The 21,649-nt window shown below is 35.6% G+C and overlaps 3 protein-coding genes and 1 long non-coding RNA gene across 10 annotated transcripts in view; 2 read left to right on the top strand and 2 right to left on the bottom strand.

The window, feature by feature from the left end:
* The first annotated feature begins 650 nt into the window (after positions 1-650).
* LOC127957170 (prolactin receptor) lies at positions 651-10,588 on the top strand. Its single transcript, XM_052555581.1, has 9 exons — positions 651-880; positions 3,511-3,582; positions 4,028-4,160; positions 4,941-5,110; positions 5,925-6,106; positions 6,678-6,819; positions 7,035-7,134; positions 7,427-7,496; positions 8,093-10,588. The coding sequence occupies exons 2-9, from the start codon at positions 3,516-3,518 to the stop codon at positions 8,708-8,710; spliced, it is 1,482 nt and encodes a 493-aa protein (XP_052411541.1). The 5' UTR covers positions 651-880; positions 3,511-3,515; the 3' UTR covers positions 8,711-10,588.
* A 952-nt stretch (positions 10,589-11,540) lies between these two features.
* LOC127957169 (selenocysteine insertion sequence-binding protein 2) lies at positions 11,541-19,949 on the bottom strand. 6 transcript variants are annotated; one of them, XM_052555578.1, is made up of 19 exons: positions 19,807-19,937; positions 19,604-19,729; positions 19,080-19,196; positions 17,949-18,141; positions 17,792-17,861; positions 17,495-17,712; positions 17,295-17,376; positions 16,233-16,348; positions 16,010-16,150; positions 15,882-15,917; positions 15,678-15,773; positions 15,397-15,520; positions 15,166-15,329; positions 14,858-15,014; positions 14,569-14,740; positions 13,783-14,003; positions 13,553-13,707; positions 13,226-13,382; positions 11,541-12,725 (listed from the first exon to the last, which is right to left on the bottom strand). In XM_052555578.1, exons 3-19 carry the CDS (start codon positions 19,097-19,099, stop codon positions 12,604-12,606), a joined length of 2,244 nt encoding a protein of 747 aa, XP_052411538.1. In that variant the 5' UTR covers positions 19,100-19,196; positions 19,604-19,729; positions 19,807-19,937; the 3' UTR covers positions 11,541-12,603. The 6 variants fall into 6 exon arrangements, with proteins under 6 accessions (XP_052411538.1, XP_052411536.1, XP_052411535.1 ...); XM_052555576.1 differs by having other exon boundaries at positions 19,080-19,166; XM_052555575.1 differs by lacking the exon at positions 19,604-19,729 and having other exon boundaries at positions 19,080-19,166; positions 19,807-19,949.
* LOC127957171 (4-hydroxybenzoate polyprenyltransferase, mitochondrial-like) overlaps positions 19,120-21,649 on the top strand; it is a 10,594-nt gene continuing 8,064 nt past the window's right edge. Inside the window, exon 1 of the mRNA XM_052555583.1 lies at positions 19,120-19,199. The gene's annotated coding sequence lies outside the window, so the exon portion shown is untranslated. The remainder of the gene's footprint in view (positions 19,200-21,649) is intronic.
* Positions 20,480-21,649, bottom strand: part of LOC127957173 (uncharacterized) — a 3,182-nt gene continuing 2,012 nt past the window's right edge. For both annotated transcript variants that reach the window (XR_008153726.1, XR_008153725.1), the window contains one exon: positions 20,480-20,940. This is a non-coding gene — a long non-coding RNA (uncharacterized LOC127957173). The remainder of the gene's footprint in view (positions 20,941-21,649) is intronic.

The raw sequence follows: 21,649 nt of genomic DNA, 5'->3' as shown, positions 1-21,649 counted from the left end.
AGCTCTTGTCAACCTTTTTTTTTTCTTTCTTTTTTTCTTAATTCCAAGGTACCCCCACCGCCCACATTATGAAAATTACTTTTTCAGTTTTTCTTGAATCACTGAACAGGGAAGGAAGGATAAGGAATTTATTTATTTTTTTACTCAGAATATCATTCTAAAATGCCTATGGAATTTTAATGGTTTTCTTGTCACATTTAAATAGATCCTTAAATATAAAAATGATATAGGCTAAATAAATAAATATATATATTTTCCTTAGGGTTTTCAAGAAAGTGCGAATGCTGATTCTTTAACCATTTAGTTAAAGATATTTGCATATTTGCAACAGTATCACACTATCTAGCTATTTGTCTGTTTATAGGCCTGTCTTTTGGTCTTTTTTTCTCTATATGATTGTAGGCTATAGCGCTGTATATCTACAAACGTCTAAAAAGCCCCATTTCCGAAACGGAGCATCCTTTGTTCGTCGTTCTTCAGACATCAAACTATTTTTAAACTTCCAAACAAGGCGTTATTAGACGAACATCAAAGTGTTACATTGACGAACTTTGCTCGTGCCACTGGCAGGTATGGTGGCAGGTGTGTGTGTGATGGCAGGTGTGTGTGTGATGTCATCGGCTGTATGCCACTCCTCGAGACTCTCCTGCAGTTTTAGAGCTGTTTGTGTGCAGCTGGAGACTCAGAAGGACTGCGGTGTCAGCAGGGTGACTTTGTATTTGGCTTTTCCCACTCTCATAGTGCGCGATTTTTGTGGGACGGAGCTTAGGAAAGACTGTGGTCCGTCCAAAAGTCTGTCCAAAATGCATCGCGTGTGTGGAATATGGGAAAATCACAGGTGTAGATGTGTGTGTAATTTCGAATTGGGAAACTGATCCAGGTGAGTCTCCGTCAATATCATGTTTTATTTTTTATTTTTTATTGCGGAACATACCTAATTGCGGTAAGCTATATCGAATTTCACTATATTGGTAATCCTTTAATATATCTTTTGGTCTTTGCAAGTATGCAAATAAACTAACAGTAATCAGAATAGCCTCAAACACTAACCATGAAGAAGTGTTTCATTCAGTAGCATATACTAGTTAAATTTTCATAAAATCATGTAAAAAACATTCATAGCTCTATAGACAAAGTTATCATCAATGATTATTATTATTAATGAAAACTAGCAGTATTGTTGCATGATTAACTAACAACTGATAAAAATGATCCAACCCAACTTAAAATACTAACAAATTCATTCAATAATAATGGAATCCCTCCAAAACATCTACATGTCTGTCACATTATAAGTGTTTATAGCGTGTATAATGAGTTGTATTTGTAGGGGTTATTGTAAAAGAACAATTCTTGACCTCACCACGGACCTCAATCATTTTCAAACTCTGGCTGTGGCCATGGACTATCTTCATCACATGACCTCTTATATCTGTATAGCAGTAGCCTATCTTTTTTACTTCAGCTTGGTTGACCTGGATCAGGGGCTATTCTAAGATGTTCGTTTTAGGGGGGCTCAGCCCCCAATGAGGGTCTAATAATAATAATAATAAATAATATAATATAAAATAAATAATATAAAAAGTGTTTGACTAATAGGGTAAGGTGGTATAATAAACTTATTGCAGTATTTCACTGAATTGCATAGAATAAGACAAATACAAGTCTTCCTGAATCCAGATCGCCCTACACCAACCCTGCACCTAACCCTAGCCCTCTGAGGAAACTTTGTGCTATTTCAGATTTTCAATACACTCCATTCTGTGTTTTGAAAAGTTTTGAAAAGTGGAGACATGCTGTAATCTCCTGAAAAGTCACCTTCTCCTTATAATACCTATGTTATACCCTTTTCATTATACAAATCTGTGTCCTGATGTCACAAAAACGTGCACACACGTTTACTGTAGAAACACAACATTTTACTGTGTGCATTTTTAGCACAACCCTCGTTCTTTAGCTTATAGGCCCTGTAAACATATTATTTGCCACATGCACTGTAATGAATATGTTTTATATTAAAAGTAAAAATTTCAAATAAAAATGGCAGCATGATCGTTTTATAAAGTGTTTATATGTTAAGGGCTTCATTTTCGCTGGAGGAAATGACTGAGGTGTGATGAGGGGTGAATGCAGCAAAAACTTTACAGTAGGCCTAAATGGGAAACCAATTGCGCCCCCATGATATTTTGTGAACTGCATTTATGACAAAGAACTGCATGCCCCCCCCCCCCCCCCCCCCAAAAAAAAGGCCTAGTGACGGCCATGGGTTGACTGTCTGACTACTTCTTGATCACTTGATCGTAAATGACCGGCCTACAAAACATTTCTTATGAATTTGTGATTACTACCAAATAATGGATTGAACTTTTTAGCAACCTTTTCCTTCAGTTAGCACAGGTTTTGCATTTCTTTTTGGAACTGATTGATCATATGCCTCATTGATCTGAGCTCATACACCTCAGTTTTTGAGTAAATATCCACAATTAATGCATTTAGCCATTTAAAAAAGGAGGTGAATAAGCTCAGATCAATGAGGCCAGTCAGTTTCAGTGTGAACACTTTCAGTGTGAACTGAAAGAAAACAAGTTGACAAAAAGGTTGAATTCAAGATCATATATCATAATAAGAGATTCACCAGCAGTTTTTAAAAGACCATTCCTGGTCAATTTTTATTTTCACACTGATCACTTTATATTATTTGATATTAAGAATGTGTAGGAATGTATATTTTGTAAAATACATACAAATTATTTTTTGATAGTCATATTGTCAAACTTGCTGCTGCTAAGATGTAAATAAATATTTGAAGTTGTCTGGCACTGAAATAGAAAGTTAAAGTCAAATGTTTTGAGGTCATTTAAACCTGGACTTTAATCCACTTCCTTCTATAATGTGGTCAAATAAAGAACTGCACTGACCACTGAAAATAACTTGTTCCATTTGGGTAAATCTCATTCTTGGCTACTTATGAATTTGCAAATAAATCTGATGGCAAGTAAATGAGTAAATATAAAATGAAGAATATAGATGCAATTCAAAGACTGAACCAAAGTGTTTCTACAATGATCCAAAAACATAAATCACATTTATTGCCCTTTGAAACTGTGTCTCTCATTGGAACTCATCCAAGGCAGTAACTTTCCATGAAGTCACCTCTCTGCACCTGCGTTTGCAGTGTCTGATTCTTTTCAACATGGCTGTCAGAAATAACCATTGATCAGTTCTGAGACAGAAAATCTGTACCAATACACCACTGTGTAGTTACTTCACTGATCACGATAAGAAAAGATTAATGTAATCAGATAAAATCATCTTGGCACAGAGTTAGCTCAATGCAAAAGTGCATACAATTTTGTGCACATGATGACCTTTTAGCTGTTGTGATGAGTGAAGGTGTTTACACATGCTGAGTGGTTGTTTTGATGATTCAAGTAGAAACAAGCTCTACAGTTGGTATTTAACGTGGTGTGGACACTTCATTGACTTCATGGACATTTGTTTCTCATGCAGGAAAAATGTGGAGAGATGCAGAGCAGGCCCTGACTCTGATGTGGCTCCTCTCTTGGACCTCACACAGCGTGTGTAAGTGAGGGAAACAGTTAAAAATAAAATTCAAAGAACAAATTCACACAGTTATTGTTGTTTTCATCGATTTTTGTTGTTGTGTACTATTGGGTTTTAGCGATTTTCTATAATTTTATATATTTTTTTAGGCCTGTTGTTTGTATATAATCCATCAGCAAATAGGAGACAGATGTTTAAAGTCTATACTAAATTTAAAGGAAGTATAATTCAAAGAATTCTTCTTCATTTTAGTTTTCAGTATATGAAACACCCATAGACACTTTACCACACACAAAATAATAATATAATAATAATATAATATAATATAATAATAATAATTATTATTATTTGCAGCATTCAATAATAAGTCTGATAGTGTTTGAAATACCATATATTAATTTAGTCCTTATATTATAACATAGAATATGCTGTCATATATTCTTGAATTACATCATGTTTCCAGGTCATTCTCCTCCGGGGAGGCCCAGACTAACAAGATGTCGTTCACCTGAGAAAGAGACTTTCACTTGCTGGTGGGAGCCTGGATCAACAGGTGGACTGGCCACCAGCTACCAGCTTTATTACAGGAAAGAGAGGTGAGAGCTATCACTACTCAGCATTGTTCATCTTGCTGTCAAAAAAAGTATATTTCCATTTATTTTTTCCCTGTATCAGAATATGGGTAGTTGCCTCATTGTGTGCCTGTTATGACATAGTTTAACATATAAGTTATATTTTCCATGATTTTGTTTGTATCAGTAAAATAAACTGTTACTGAGGTAATGTAGCGTTTTGGTTCAGTTATTGAAAGAAGTCTCTTTTGCTCACCAAGCAAAAGTAAAAACTGTAATATTGTGTAATATCATTACAGTTGGCTTTTTTCTTGTTTGATATGTTTTAGACATTTCATTTATTTTATTTTATTTATTCCTGTGATGGCAAAGCTGAATTTTCAGCATCATTACTCCAGTCTTCAGTGTCACATGATTCTTCAGAAATCATTCTAATATGCTGATTTGGTGCTCAGGAAATATTCCTTATCAATATTGGTTACTTGAAAGAACATTTGTTTGAAGCAGCAATTTTTGCATATTTGCTGAATACACTTATTAATTTCTTTCACAATGAAACTTTGCTATGATAGTTCTGTTCTATATAAATGAAGAAGTATCTTCAGTTTGTCTTATTCTCTTAATATTTGTTTAATTTGTACACCACACACACACACTTATTAATAAACACACTAAACCTAGTATAGTAAATGAGCTAATGTTTACACATTTGATAAGAAATCACAGGTTTGGGTTCATTTGTTGTCAAAAGATAAGTCAGCAAGTCATTCTTTTTAAACTTCAAACTAACAAAAACTTTTTCAGTTCTTTGGAAGTCTTTGAATGTCCGGATTATCATAAGGCGGGAAACAATTCCTGTTATTTTGATAAGCAACACACGTCTATTTGGATCATATACAACATCACAGTGGTGGCCTCCAATGCACTGGGAAAAGCCTATTCGGAATCTGTAGAAGTTGATGTTATGGATATCGGTGAGTGCATGTAATGTGTTTACAAAATATTGAAATGCATCCAGAAATGCTTTTGTTTTTATGTGCTTGCAATATACCCCTAGCGTATACCGACCATGCATGAATGGTTAATGATGTTTTACTACAGAGACCAATTTCAGTGTTGTTTTGACAACAGTCACAGTGCAGTGAGCCGCCTGCTAAATATAGCATATATAAAGATTTCCTGTGGCTACATACGGGCACACACAGCAAAATCAGCTAAATCTTTACGGTGAAACATTTATTCTTTGAACTTTTTAACTTTCAGTTAGATCATCATACTAGAACACAAGATAGATAACAGTGCATGTGCAGTTACATTTACAGTTTAGTTACAGTTTCCCTTAAACCAGTTCAGCCAGAAATGTGTGCGCGCTGGGCTCTTCCATCTGTAACGGTGAGTTAAACAATGATGACTTTTAGAGCATCTGTGTGGAATGGAAAAGTACTAAATGGCACTAAACTGAAGCAGCTCTGGCTGACTAACTGAACAGAGTGAAGATGAACAGCTTTGTGTCTTTGCATAGCCTACTATGAAACTCAAGTCATGTATCGACTATCGAATATCCCACTGCAGATGATTGAATGCGCTGGCATGTGGCATTTTTATTTTATGCTTTATGACCATAAATACACTACTGTAAAAAAAAAGGCTGGAGTCATTGTGATAAAAAATGTTCAGTTCATTCAGTTTATTTCCTTTTTTAGTACATTTATTGTTGTCACTGATTCTACTATTCTGATGTCTGTGCAGCTGATTGTCATTTAAGATGATTGATCTTGTTCCACACAGTGCAGCCTCATCCTTTAGAGGCTGTAAATGTGACTTTCGTGCAGACCACGAACAGCCCCTATTTCCTGGTGCAGTGGCAGCCTCCGCATGACGCAGACACACGTTCAGGGTGGGTAACAATCAAATATGAAGTTCGCCTAAAAATTGAGAACAGCGGAGACAAGGAGGACAGCAGCTGGGAGGTGAGATTCAAATCGTTTCAAGGTCATCAAGGTTCTTAAATGTTTTTAGGCTTTGTCATTTTTCTGCTTAAAATCAAAACAATTTAAGACCAGGGCTTTCAATTGGGACAGATATAATATTGAAACCATAAAGGTTTATATCAAAAGGTTTCATCAAAAAAATATGTATATTCCATATACTGTATTCATATAAATTTGCTTCTGTTTTAATGAGTGCTGTCAAATGATTAATCGTGATTAATCGCATCCAAAATAAAAGTTTTTGTTCACATAATATATATGTGTGTATTGTGTATATTTATGTATATATAAATACAAACACATGCATGTATATATTTAAGAAAAATGTTATATTTGTATATTATATATATTTATACACAGTACACACAGTATTACATAAACAAAAACTTTTATTTTGAATGTGATTAATCGCAATGACAGCACTTGTTTTAATTAATTATTATCAATTTATTATCAAAAAGAACATTTTTGTATCAGGAGTCAATTTTTTTTGCATTTAAGAGTTTTGTAATTATGACTTAAGACATAGTTTTGGTTCTTGTGTTTTTAGTCATATAGTGCTGGAAAACAATTGGAGTTTAGCATCTACAGTCCGCAGCCTGGAGCAAGTTACGTTGTGCAAGTGCGCTGTAAACTAGACCACGGCCTCTGGAGTGAATGGAGCCCCTCCGCATTCATCCAGGTTCCAGACAGTAAGATGATACCAGCACCAGTAACCCAATCTCTCACACCTCCAGCCATTGTGCTTCATTACTCAGCATTTTTAGTCTTAGATAACAGTGTCCAGGCTATTTCTATCAACCTAGGCCTTTAGATCTATTTGAACTTATTATAGAGTACAGCACTAAAAGATGATGAAAATTGAAAGCGAAAATGTAAACAAGGCTTTGTGTTTCTCACATTTCAGATATGCCTGACACACAGAATGCCGTTATGATTATCGCCGTCACGCTTACTGTCATCATTTTCCTGTTGACTGCAGGAGCGCTGACAGTCAAGATGAAACCGTAAGCATGATATCCCACTCAACTTATCACAATGACAAAGGGATTTACATAACTGTACATAAAAAGACACGTTTTCCCAGATTTTCCTTCATAGTACAGAATACAGAATTTATTTTTCAACATAATTTTCCTTCCTATTTATTAGCTGCTATATGTCGGTACCTAGAAGAATAACAAGTGCAAAACTTTACCGAAGGATAAAACAAGTTGCACTACAACCAGTGTGATTATAATTATGATAATAAAATAAAATGATGCCAACTTAAGTCTGTATTTCCTTATTCTTCTCTAGGATGAAGCATTTTTTACTGCCACCAGTTCCAGAACCGAAAATTAATGGCTTAGACACTCAGCTCCTTAAGGTACAGCAGACACTACCATAATCCATGCATTATATCATATCATATTTTATTAATTCATTTTCCTAAGGTGCAGTTTTGTTGTAGTGCAGATTAGTTTTACTATTTCTGTGAAACATAGAAAATGTTTTGAAGAATGTTGGTAACCAAACAGTTTTGGTTCCTATTCACTTTCATCGTATGGTCTAAAATATAATTAAGTGAACAGGGACCAATTGTTTGGTCATCAAAATTGTATTTGTAAATCTTTTTTGTGTTTCACAGGAGTGAATGACGACAGAATTTTCCTTTTGGGGGGAACGATCGCTTTAAATGAGCCATTATTTTATTGTTTTGCTCTTAAGACTTCAGTGTAAACAGCTGTGGGTTTGCTGTTAAATACATTAGAATTTGTCAGCTGTCAATTTCATCAATAACAGCTTCTTCACTAAATCTGCATTACATTGTGACACTTTCTGAGAACAATCTGTGTTGAAATGTTCTATCATGGTCACAAAAACAGGAGGGGATTATTTAAAACAATTTCTAACAGACAATGAACTGACCCCACAAAACTGCAGTTCCAACATACAAAAGTCATTTTACTTTTTATTTCACAGAGTGGGAAGTCTGAGGAGATCTTCAGTGCTCTGATCACTCCAGGATATCCTCAGATAGTCCAGAGTTCAGACCGTCAGGTGGAGTATCTTGTGGTCTCCAACTATGATGAGGAAATGGATTTTGATGGCAAAGCTCCTCTTGAGGACCAAAAGGGAGAAAATCGTCCCACAGATACTGCACAAAAGGTCTCTCAGAACAGCATCAAGATCTCACTGAACAGCAGTCAGGATCTAAATACAACACTGAGCAAAAATGACCACTCTGGGACCGTTTCCAATGAGCTAAGTGTCCTTGGAGAACCTCAACAACTACTTCACCTTAAGTGCAATGGCTCACCAGTAAAAGCCCAGGACCAAAACACTCAGATGAGCTCCAGTAGTAATTGTGAGCACGTCAGCATCAACACTGCTGGACTTACGGAGTACGTCGAGGTTGATGAAGACCAGAAACCTCTGGTCAGGGAGGACTACAGTATGGTCAGTGACGTTATCAGTGATAACATCCTTGTACTACAAGACAGCATCCCTGTAGAGGGACACAAAGAGGTCAAATGTGACAAAACATCTGCACCTCTGGGATACTTGGAAACCCTGACAACATTTTCAAGTGAATCTTGACTGTTTTGTGACTTTGGGATTATATTGTCTGGTTGTGTCCTGCTCAAACGGTCAATCACTCTGTTAGTAGAGATGTGAGAAGTGTTCCTTCAGCGATCTGGGGTGCGTTTCCTGTACAGTGACATAACTTGCTGCTAAACTACCAGTGCTATTCATAACTTATTCCCAAAACTGCTGACTGATTATTGGAACCACAATGATTCAACAATCTAGAACTGCCATTACTGTAATTACTTCTGCTCATGAATCGTTTCGGTCAAATTAATGTCAAATTATCGATAACAAATATGGCATCTGAGGACTATAATATCTTTGTCAATCACTGTATTTCTTCATTCGCGGTTCTCCTGGTGTCTAGAGCACATTCACACTCTTCAAAAACTGCGCTTTCATTCTCTTGACAAACTAAAAGACATAGAATTAAATCTGTATATATATTTGTATATGTATTATATGTCAGCTTGCTTATTTTACTCAAGCGTATGATCTGTTGATCCACATGTCATTCTAACAAGAAACTCTGGTTGTTAAGGAGTTTCATCCACATGACTTTACGATGCCAGTTTTGTTCGGTGAAACTATGGTTTCTGGAAACTGCAAATTTGCAACCATAGTTGGCTTGCAATGTTTTTTGGGAAACACACCCGTTATGTTGTTTGTGTCAGTCTGCACAACTGCAGATCGAGCTTGCACAGGTTCTGTGGATAATTCAGGCTAAACAGCTGGAAGCTGAAGAAATGGGTTGAAAATTTGATTAAAAGGAAGCGTCATTCTGAACCATTACATATTGACCGACTGCTGTTAAAAAATACCCCACTAAAGAGCATTATAATAATTGTTAAACCTTTCAAATATTTCTCCAACCTACTACCTCAGTGCAGACATCCACAAAACATCCCACTATGAGTTTCTGCCACTCTCTAGGGACCTGGCAGTTTTCTCAGTGCTCGCTGCTCCTGATCTTTAAAAGTCGACTGTTGTTAAAAATTGTCATAGTTTAATGGAAACACTTTAAAATACTGGACGGCTCCTTTTGTATATTTATTCACAATGATACTGTGAATATAAAAAGTGTGAGATTTCTTTGATCAAACACAGCTAAAGATTTTACTGTGTATTTATTGAACTAGATCTAGTATTTGTATGATGCTCTCAATCCATTTGATTGAATATTTATAACATTGATTTAATGTTAAAATAGTTATTGATATTCACACATTTTAGGACACATCTTTCTGATTTATAATTATCTGAACTTGAGCACTCTTCAAAGACAAAAAACATAATTAAGACTGTCAAATAATAGATTAGATCTGCGCAAAAGGGTAGTCAGAGCATATCCAAACACAAGGGCAGTAAGCCCAAAACAGCCTGGCAGGGGGGCGTATTTATTATTTGTATTTTTTGACTTTATATAGAGTGCCTCAGAGAAGCTAGTTAGAGCGGCAGACACAGACGGGTCAGCTGCTTTCATCGTGGAACATTTATGGTCTGCAGTGCAGCAGTAAAGAGTTACTTTAAGTCAAACATTGACTTAACACTATAGAAGGACAAACATTTGGTTCAGCATGAAAGAACTATTGTGCAGCTTTTCTGTTTTGTATTTATATCATCCATTGTGGTAAAAATATGCATTTTGTTTGTGATGTAAAAATGCGATGCTTAACACTGAAAGAAATGTAATATGAAGTTATGTAAAAACTGTTTGCACAGTTGTGCATTGGTGTTTCTAGCCTGAGTTGCTTGTATTCTTTCACTGACAGTGGCATGTGTAATTCAGTTTTCTATCCACTGCTGGACAATGTCCTGAGAAAATCAAAGGCTAGGAATGATTTTATTTTTGACCATAACATTTCAATAAACAACAGTTTTGCCTTTTTTTTTTTTTTTTTAATAAGTTGTCTTAAGGTAAAATAAAAAGTTATATAACAAAGACGTTTAACATAGATGGATAAAAGCAGCATTTTCAAAAAACTGGTTCAGCCAAGAAGTGGTGGTTTTATTCCAGATCAGGTAACATTATTTTCACATTCTCAGATAGCCTATAAGTATTTTTCCAGTTTTTTGGGGTGAGATTACCTGATAATTACATTTAAAGGGACAGTTCACCAAAAAAATGACAATTCTGTCATCAATTCTGTAATTTCTGTCCATTAAAGTCCATTTCAGCAAAGCTTTGATGGTCCAAAAAGTTCATAAAAGTAATCCATATTGATCAAGCGGTTTACTGTATTTGTGTGTTGATTGTGTTGTTACATGAACAAAAGCTAAAAGCTAAATCTGTTCAGAAAGTAAAGTGATAGTGTCTTTTTAGGAGACTTGGATTAAACCACTGAGGATTTCTTCTACAATCTCTTCATGGACTTTTTGAATTGTTACACGTTTGGGTGAAAGGAATTTCAGAGGAACAACATTCTCAGGTTTTGAAGATGAACAAAAGTCTCATGGGCTTGGAACGACATGAAAGTGGAAACCTGAGGGCAGAAGTTTAATTTAATTAATTTAAGTTTAAGTGAATTATCCCTTTTAAGGAATAGTTCACCCCCCAAAAAAATCTAATAAAAAATGTCATTTATTCACCCTCAAGTTGTTTCAAACCTGTGCAAGTTTCTTTCTTCTGTTTAACATACTTTCTGAAGATGGAAGTCAACAGGGACCAGAAACTATTAGGTTACCAACATTATTCAAAATATCTTGTTTTGTGTTTAGCAGGAGAAAGAACAACTGAGGGTCAGTAAATGATGACGGACGGAATTGGTGAACTATCCCTTTAAGCACAACAGATTCATTACTGATTTCTATTCATTTATAATGGTCTTTCAAAAACAGACATTTTTGACAAGTTTATTTATTGCAATGGATTTATTGCAAATACTAGAGACAATTCTAAAACCTTCACAATCACAAAGTAGTTTTTGGTCCCCAAGTCAACATTCAGAAAATACATAGAAGCAGGTAAAAAGGTTTATATGTGAACATGATTTGTTACTGCTGAGTGAAGTTTTGAATTGTTAGCTCTATGCTACTTATATATGCCATAGACCACTGAGTACTACACAAGTGCATAACACACACATTTCCTATTATCTGCAGTCAACAGCATAAAGACATAGAGCTAAACTAACACTGAGAACTTAAAGGAGAACCACCTCCAGCACTCAGTATTAATGGTTCAGCTAGTGTTGAGGAACAGCCAGAGGAGAATTATAAATTAAAAGTGAGGTCTAGGATTTAGGTAAGTGGTGTTTAATAAGTTCTAGGAAGGAGAGGTATTCCCACAAACAGATCTTGGTCATAACAATCATTCACTTTCTGAGTCTTCAGAATCAAGGGCACCCTGCCGATAAAGACGACATGTGGGCAGCAAACACAGTGGTCATGATCAGTAAAATCCTGCATCCAACTGGAGAAGAAAAATACATTTGATTTACAAATGTAAACGTACATAAATTTAATAGTTCAGATTAGGGTTAAAATCTCTCATTTTATCAAACTATTACACTCATATTAATAGAAATAGAGGGATAATAGCGATTTGCAAAAATATTCACCATTCAGGCTGCGGAAACATCAAACTATAAGTATGTGGTATCTATAAGAAAATATTTTTAGTCAAGGGCAGTTCTCTGTTTTCAGCTCTATTGCCTCTTGATTTAATACACCATTCCAGGTCCCAGGAATATACATTTACATTATTTCATAAAATCCTCTAGATAGGCACATTTGGTACTTCAAGCTATTCCTGACATTTTTTTCAGAGGGTGCTAAAGGCTCAGTCGGGGTCGGAAACTCTGTAGTGATCTGTTTCCGTGTCACAGAAAAGCGTGACCTCGGCTCTGCAAAACAAAATAAGCGAAAACAGCCATTTTGTCTCATTCGTCGATGTACTTCCATCAACTTCCTTCATGGTCATCCAGCAGCTGCTCTGAACTAATAGAAATGGATGAAAACCGCTCCTCAAAATTAAGGAAAGGGTGGTTGTAATCTTTCTCGAGCATTCTCTTCCAGACTTTCACTGAGAAGACAGAAACAGATTAAAAAGAGTAACGAGTGAGTGGATAATTAAATATAATTTAAAATAAGTTTTCACGTCACATATTTAATGATGCTTTCAAAACTCCTTTCAGGCTGATTATTCAATCAATAATTGGCTATTTTGCGATTTGCCATTTACTCTTATTTTACAGTAAAATATATTTTATTTATTCCTGTGATGACAGTAGAATTTTCAGCAGCCATTTCTCCAGCCTTCAGTGTCACATGATCCTTCAGAAATCACTTTAAATCTGTTTATATATGTATATTTTATTAACTAAAATAAAAGAGCTGGGGAAGTTTCTGAAACTTGGTTGCTTTGACACAGAGTGACCCAGCAGCTTAGTTATTCATTTACATATTTAACAGTTAATGGAGTAGTTTAACAAAATAGTTAACTAAAAGGATAATGAAATTGCAGTACTGCATGCAAAAGCAATAAATTCATGCTATTTTTAAGTCTTTATATTTAGGACGTACTGTACTCGGGTTCTTCAGTTCCAGAAGGTTCTCCTGACGGCTCCACCTCCTCCTGCTCCTCCTGCTCTTCCTGTGATACAGCCTCCAGATTTGCGATCATCACCTCATAGGCCTTCCTGGCCTCAGCCGATAACTCAATCATTTTGTGATAGTGGTCCTGTGGCCATCAAATACACCGAAATCAGCAAAGTGCACCAATCGATTACAATTGGAAACAATATCATGACATATTTACAGTAATGCCATTCAAGATTCTTCACAAACATCTGAAAGGATGAAGTCTTACTCAATAACAGAAAGATATTTACCACAACTAACACTACTCACCTGTGCCCCATCATAGTTAAAGATGCCCACCAAGCTAACAGGCACAGCTTTATTAACACAGCGGCCCAGCGCCTTCCTTGACAAGGCAAACACAAACGGGACGCCCTGATCCCGGCATGTGTCGATGATCGTGTGAAGAGCCTCGTCTAGACCGCCTACATTAACACACCAGGCAATCCGTCAGCAACAATGAACCAAAATGTGAGTTTGCTGCTGTAAATTGACTCTACCTTTGGACTGAATGCGTTCACAGTTGGGTGAGATGATTACGCACTTGACCTTCCTGAGTTTGAGGTGTTTCAGCACCTCTCGTAGGCCCATGACCAGCCTGCGCTTCATCCTGGCCTTCATGGGGTCTTTCTGATAAAGACGATCCTGAAACCTCACCAGCTCCTTCAGTAAGCTGCTCACACATTCATCTACATCTTTCCTAAGCACTTGGTTGCAGTAGCTGTTGAATTAGCAAACATCAATGTTATCAATTAATTAATGTCAATAAATAACAACTATATTAATAATGGGAACATTTTACAATAAGGTTCAAGTAGTTAACTACATTAACAAACTAAAGCATTTATTAATGTCAGTTAATATTTATTTGAACATTTACTAATGTATTATTAAAAAGTTATATTTGTTGGTATTAATTATTGGTCATGAACAAACAATGAACAGTTGTAGTTGTATTAATTAACATTCACAAAGATTAATAAACACTGTAACAACTGTATTGCTCCTTGATAGTTAGTTAACATCAACTAATGAACCTTATTGTAAAGTGTTAGAATAATAATAATTATTATAATTCTTATTATTGTTGTTCTTTTGTTGTTGCTGTTGTTCAAAATTATTATTATTGTTAAGTATATAATAAGCAAATGTATCATTGCCAGAAAATAAGGCATCCATTTAAACACGTTTGAGAAACAAAACTAAACAAACTATAGAAAAAGCAGAAAAAAAACAAAACCAAAAGAAAATACAAAACTAAAACAAAACAAATGTGATGTTCTTACTCTCTGAACTTCCTGCTGTGGATTTTAGGAAGACTGGGATTGGAATTAGGATTCCAGGATTTTAGTGTTCCATTTTCTGAAATGCTTTCATCCAACTTGTGATGAGTCGGTGAACCAGGCTGGCCACTCTCGGACTCCTCCGTACCAATGAGTTCAGGGTTGTCATCTATATCTGATACAGATTATGACAATTTCATTCTGCTTATCAGAAAAACACTGAAGCTAGACAACACCAAAACATCTCATATTCTGATCACATGCGAGTACATTACAGTGCTGTGTTTCATACCTGTGTGAAGATCTTGGTCATGGTCAGCAATGCTGGTTTCAGAAGGATTCTCACTAGTACTAGTTTCCTTTTCTCCAGCCTCGGCTGCCTCTCGGGCCGGGTCTCTCTCCTCCAGCAGGCGGTTCTGTTTCCTTTCCTCTCTCTCCCGAAGAATGACCTCAAGGGTTCAAATAGCAAAACAGCTTTAAGAATGCTGATCGAAAACAGACTCAGAATTCACAAGAAAAAACGGTTTAAAAAGGTTGTGTTCGATAACACCAGTGGCACAGAAATCACACAGTGAAACTTTAAGTGGACACTGGACTCACTCTTTTGAGCGGTGTTGGTTTTTTGGCCTTGGGAACTTCTCGCTGTTTTCCCTTCTTCACTGACGGACAGGTGGAGTCCAGCGGGTTGTGCGGTGTCTTCTCTTGCTGTCTTGACTTTTTCGAAACGGTAGGTTCTTTGTGGACTACAGGGAGAGCTCCTCCAACTAACAAACCAATAATATTAATTATTGTCCTACAAAGAGCATCCACTAATATTTTTCAGCCAAATACCTGAAAGTGTTAGTGGTCGCTGGTCTTGTTTGGACTTCTGAGACTGTTGCTTCTCCTCAAGAACGGCCAGCATGTTTCCAAGGTCAAGCTTTACAGGAACCTTTGACTTCTTCTGACTAGTCTGCTGAGATGAGATGGGGTATGAGACCATTACAATGTGTGACCATCCCATTTCTTCGACGAAACATTTAGTCATTCATTTTATATTCGGATTACACGTCAACTGTACATCCTTTCAGATTAGGTGGGGTTTAAACAGCGCACTGGAAACACACACCAACCTGTGTTTTCTTAGGGTCACTGGACGCAGAAGTGGATGTAGTGCCTTTGTGTAAGGACAAACCCTCTTTTTGTGCTACTGAATGTCCTTTCAGTTCCTGAATTAATATAATTATAGATGATACAATAAACATGTGCAAACATAACGAAGATTTAATATGAACTGCTGACATGAAGAGGTGCTCAGGTCAAACAAATGAACTCACAAATGCAAGTGACAGGTCTGGAAACTCTTCTTCGTCCTATAAAACAAAAAAACAACACTTAACTTAAACATGAAACTTATAAAATCTAATTTCAGAAAATATAAAATCACACGTCATTCAGATTTTACCTCAAACTTCGGAGGCTCCTGCTGTATCTGATGTTCCTCTAAGATCTCATCTGTGTTTTCAGATGCATTTTTAGATTTCTTCTTTTTCTTCCTCTTCTTCTTTTCTGTTTTCTGTTCTACTGGCTGTGTAGTTAAATCCTCCTAGACACAGTAATAAGGTGAAAATTGTGTCTATTTTGTATAGTACATCTTGAAAATACTGATCAGCAATGCCGCCGTTTACCTCAGACAGTGTGCTGGCTTTGAGGCTTTTCTGGATGACTCTGGGAGGCTGAGAGGCAACGTTTGCCCAGGACTGAGCAGAAGATCCAGTGGGACTGGATACTAGACTGTCCTGATCTAAATCAAATTAGGGTTTAAACAATTTGATACATTAAATTTTTTTAGTATTGATTCTTAACTTAAAAATCTAATTTAGAACCCACTTCTGTAATGTGATGCATTTCCCAGTGAAACGGAATATTCAAAAAGGAAAACAACGTTTTCCCTTTAAACAACTACAAACTGCAAAATAACGGTTTGTTATTAGTCATGTCATAAAGATCTTCTTTATGACCTGAACACACATGAACTGCACATCAATGTGATAATTATTAGTGAGAAACTGTCTTTAAGCCCTGAGTTTCAGAGATAGGGTTGTGTCAATGAAAACGTATAGGAGAATTGTTGAAATTAATGAAATTACCCCCCCCCCCCCCCCCAATTTACAATAACACTAGCATGCTGCTTTCACAAAATACAAGCATACTGTACAATTACAACAGAATACAGTGCATCCACTGGGGTATCCTCATTTTGTTGTTACAGCCTTATTCTAAAATGAATGAATTAAATTCATTATTTTCATCAGAATTCTACAAACAATACCCCATAATGACAATGTGAAAGTAGTTTGTTTGAAATCATGTTGTTATTATGGGGTATTGTTTGTAGAATTTGGAGGAAAATAATGAATTGAATCCGTTTTTGAATAAGGCTGTAACGACAAAATGTGGAAAAAGTTAAGCTCTGTGAATACTGTCTTGATGCACTGTATATAACTATCCAATTTACAGCACCTTTATAAACTGAATAAAAACACATCTGATGTGCATCCTTTATTCATCATTATGCAGAAGTTCAATAATTTTGCTGAACTTAGGTACATAGCTCTGATTAAAGCACCTGGCATCATAATTACAAGTTCCCAACTCCTAAATATGACGACTTGAACATATCATAAGACAAAGAAAGACGTGCATTGAGAAAACGGATTGATTTCTGAAGAATGTTTGCAGATCTTCACCTGCTGTGACAGCTGTGGACATGTCACACTTTCCACTGGGCGGGACTTGCTGTGCTGACTTGGTTCTTCGCTTTGGTACATTCTAAAAAAGAATTTGTAAAGTTTAATTGAGGCTGTAAAGCCAGCACATGTTACTAAACAGCTTGTGCTTTAACAGAACAATGTGTTCTTTGGCCCAAATCATCATGCATGAAGGTTACCTTACAGATGGGTGCCGGTGAACTCTGATGCTCCGCTGGCGTGACTGCACCAGCACAGACCCATGCTTCCTGGTGCAGCGACGCTACTGTAGGGTTGCTCGGTGGGATGTCACCTAATTCAGGGAAATCAGCAAGTTTCATTTCAAATGTGCTACTACAGGAAATGGCTGATTTGGCTCTCTCTGCGGGGTTTGGGGAAGGTTTGGTCCATCTGTAACCTGAAAGCAGAAACAAATCATCCACTTATGACCCAATCAGGACATTATTATTAAAAGGCTTCTTAAAGGGAACAAGCACCTCTGTCTGTTGATCTCCTGCTGATTCTTTTGTCCTGAGAGGAAGGCTCAGCTCTGTTGTCCTTCAGTATCTGAGAGATTGAAAAACTTTATTAGGCTTTCAAATGTGAAGCATTGTATAGATTCAAATCATCCAAATGGCCATGAAAGAATCAGACCTTTCCAGTTTGCTTGTTTGAACCATCGTTGAGACCACGGTGGGTTTTGGGACTAGCGCTCTTGTTGGTTTGAGAGCTGCTGTTGCTGATGTGTGTCCTTGGTGTTGTGTCATGCTGATTGTCCACTGATCTCTGCCTTCTCTTGAACCAGTCCTCTGGTGACGACTGGCATGTCTTGTTTTTATATGGAGCTCTGTGTAAAGATGCAATTAAGATAAAAACCATTAACCGATAAAAATCTAGTCAAAACTAGTACAGTTTTTGATTGTTGTTCTTTATTGGAAAATTGAAAGCAACTGATAAAATAGCTTTTAAAATTGAAGACAAGAAGGATTGTGACACTTTTTTGCTGTCAAATGGTAGCAGAAAATATTCATAGTTAAGATGTAGCTCACCAAAAATGTTAAATTCTGTTAAATTCATTATTTACCGTCATGTTGTTCCAAATCCATAAGACTTTGGTTAATCTTAGAAACATACATAAGGTTCAAATACCTTTAATGAAACGTTATCAATGACTTGCAAGTAAAAAGGTTGACAAAGGAGCTGTAAGACAAGTCCAAACTTTATCAAAAGTCCTGTGTAGAGTTATGTTTGCTTTTTATAATGAACAGGTTTTATTTATTATTAGTTTTCAATGATAAACCAATATCCCATGGGACTGGAATGCAACAACATAAAGGTGAGAAAATTATGACTTTTTTTTTTTTGATCTGATGAACTACAATTGTTTTACATTTTCAAAAAATGGTTCAGGAAAGTGGGTAATTGTGGCCACGATCTACTAATTAATTCCCTCTTTTTAATATATATATATATTTTTTATTTTTATTTTTTTAGTTCAAATTATAAAATCAATTCAAAATTGGTCGTGTCCGGGTCTCCCTGGGGAAGTGAAGTTAGTTCTGAAAGTCTGTCACATCTGCAGAAAGCACTTGGTTTGATAGTTTATATAATGCAAAGAAATTCACACATTTGAAGTATCCCAACACTTTTTGAGGCTTTCGCTGGAACACAAATCTAAATAGATTGATGAAACAATTCTCAATGCTGGCTGTCTCAGACTGGTAAATAAAGTCAAATAAATAAATAAAGTGGTGATAAAGATTCCACATGGTCAGTTATTTTTACCTTTTTAAATGATCCTCCATTTTGTCTTGCTGTGGAAGGCTATGAATCAAACGACTTGAGAGGATCCCAAACCCCAGCCTTCATCATCTGTGAGCACAGACAGGTTCAGAGCACAGACTGGTGAGAAGACAACATGCTTGAGCTGAAATGAAGCTGAATAAATACAACAATCCATCACTGTATGGATTGCACAAATCTGCGTTTAAACAAACGATGCTGAAACTATGTGTTAATGACAAATAATGACGCAGCAACCAAATGAAAGACTAAACAGCGCTCAGTAGACAGTCTTATGTCATAATCCACTACCAAAGTCACTTTCAGCACCAATGGTTCAAACACGGTTTAATATTAGTTACACAAAGACGTTTATTATTTGAAGAGTTCATGAGTAAATGTACATAAGTTCAGGCTTTTGCAGGACTGCTGTCGTAATGGAGATGATATTGGATCGGTTAGCAGCCAGCTACGATATCGTGCAAACTTCTCTGATTCAAACATAAACATGTGAGATTAAACCTTACATGTTAAACAACATGACAGAGGGTCAGTGTGTCACATGTTTAGCCGTCGACAGCTTTCAGCAGCTCCTCTGTGTCGGGTTTACAAACCATATGGGATTTCTAGATAGCTCGTGTAAGACATCTGACCTAGTGTAAACACAGTCAATATGGTAAACTATGTAAAAAAAATAATAATAATAATAAAAAAGTGAAATATATCATACCTTCTGGCCTACAGAAAACTCCATTTTAAAAATACGTATTCCGGTAGGTTGAGGTGTAAAACTGGTAGGCCAAATAATTAAAGATTAAGCTCAAAGTTGACAACCAGATCAGTTAGTGCAGGGACTTTTATTTTGAAGAGTGTTCTGATAGTAAGAACTCAACATACGGGTTACAGTGTGAGGTAAAATTTAGTTGACGACCTGCTTAAACTATTGAAGTGAAATTATATTTTATAATATTTAATGTTCTACGAAAATATTTTTATTATTTTGTATTATTATTAAACTTATTTAATTTTCTCAGCATCTAAAACAAACCTAGTAAAATGTTATCTTCAGGCAAATAATGTTTTGGGAGGTGATTCTGAACTGTAAATACATGAAATGTAAACAATAGTTTAGTGTCTTTAAGAAATAATTTAATTAGGTAACGTTACAATTTCAATGTCAAAACATCTAAACCGTACAAATATTTTTAAATAACACAGATTATTGGAGTGCGTTTACAATATTAATTCTACAACTATATACAAAATGCTAATAAATAAAATATTTACAAATTAAAACACTAATATAATTGCTTGTATATTTTTAGGTCTTCTTGATATAAAATTACCTAAATTATATTTATAAAAGAAATAAAACATTCTAGTTGACAGTCATCTTTATTTTGGTTTTAGAAATATGATTGAAAAGATACATTCAGTACATATAATATATGTACTTATATACATATAATATATATGTGTGTGTTTATGCAGCAATATTAACCAAATATATAATCTCATTCTTATGAAACAGAAGCGCACAGACATTTGTATCTGTTGAAGAAGTGTTCTAAAAATACATTCATAAAATATTGTTTTACTATTTACAGTCTGTTGTCTTTTAACAGTGAAATAAACCATTTTCATGAGCACAAGTTATTTTTATTATTATTTTCTTTCATTGTTAACACTTTACTTAGAGGAACTTTCTACAGTGGGCTTTAATGCTTTCAGAAAGGAAAAAGAGGTCTGGCCACTGATCTGTATGGAAAGACTCTGTTATAGATCAGTGGGTCTGACCCTCTCAGGACACAAGAGTGAATCATAAAACTCTCAATCTCATTCCTCCTTCTCTCTCCTCAGCCGACTGCAACAAACAAAAGTACAGATTGATTTGTTTATACAATTAATTGATTATGTTAATATACATACATATACATACTGTATATATAAATACACACACACACACACACATTTATTTAACTTTTTTTTTTTTTTTTGACCTGAAGAAGCCACAATAGGGCCCAGTGCTTGAGCTAAAGATCCAAGACTCCGAAGGATTCCCATTACAGATCCCTTCTGACTGGCTGAGCTAACAAACCAACATAGACATCAATACTACAAATACTGTGAGACAGACAGTTCACTGAAAAATACAAATTCTGTCATCATTTGGAATCGTTGCAGCATAGTAACCAAAACTACTCATAACCCTACTCATAAAAATATATTCCTTTGTAAACCATTCATCTAAAATCTACAAAATGGTTAAGCTTATGAAAATAAATCTTAGGTGAAACAAGACAAAAAAAATCCCACTGTGTCGAGACACTTGAAAGGCATGGAACAACAATAGCAGTAGCTGAATTATATAATTATCAATTAAAATATTAATACACAAAAATAAAAGTAAATATTTATTTGGATGCTGATAATAATAATAATAATAATAATAATAATAAGATTCCAATGAGCAAGAACGCTTCAATTAGTGATATTATTGCCTGAAACATAAACATATGGAAACAAAAACGTAACAGGCCTTTGAGTAGTTAATCATAAAAACCTTTCAGAGT

This window comes from Carassius gibelio, chromosome B5, assembly GCF_023724105.1.
Source record: "Carassius gibelio isolate Cgi1373 ecotype wild population from Czech Republic chromosome B5, carGib1.2-hapl.c, whole genome shotgun sequence".
NCBI classification, from domain to species: Eukaryota; Metazoa; Chordata; class Actinopteri; order Cypriniformes; family Cyprinidae; genus Carassius; species Carassius gibelio.
This window is presented reverse-complemented; position numbering and strand designations above follow the sequence as displayed.

What these genes read in the sequence shown, in the direction of transcription:
- LOC127957170 (XM_052555581.1), top strand. Translation starts at nt 3,516, where the DNA reads ATGTGGAGAGATGCAGAGCAGGCCCTGACTCTGATGTGGCTCCTCTCT. An exon ending in AGTTGATGTTATGGATATCG is followed by an intron (nt 5,111 to 5,924) that starts GTGAGTGCATGT and finishes TGTTCCACACAG; the next exon opens with TGCAGCCTCATCCTTTAGAG. An exon ending in CTGACAGTCAAGATGAAACC is followed by an intron (nt 7,135 to 7,426) that starts GTAAGCATGATA and finishes ATTCTTCTCTAG; the next exon opens with GATGAAGCATTTTTTACTGC.
- LOC127957169 (XM_052555575.1), bottom strand. Translation starts at nt 19,099, where the DNA reads ATGGAGGATCATTTAAAAAG. An exon ending in CAGGAGATCAACAGACAGAG is followed by an intron (nt 17,713 to 17,791) that starts GTGCTTGTTCCC and finishes TTCTGCTTTCAG; the next exon opens with GTTACAGATGGACCAAACCT. An exon ending in AACTGAAGAACCCGAGTACA is followed by an intron (nt 12,726 to 13,225) that starts GTACGTCCTAAA and finishes CTGTCTTCTCAG; the next exon opens with TGAAAGTCTGGAAGAGAATG.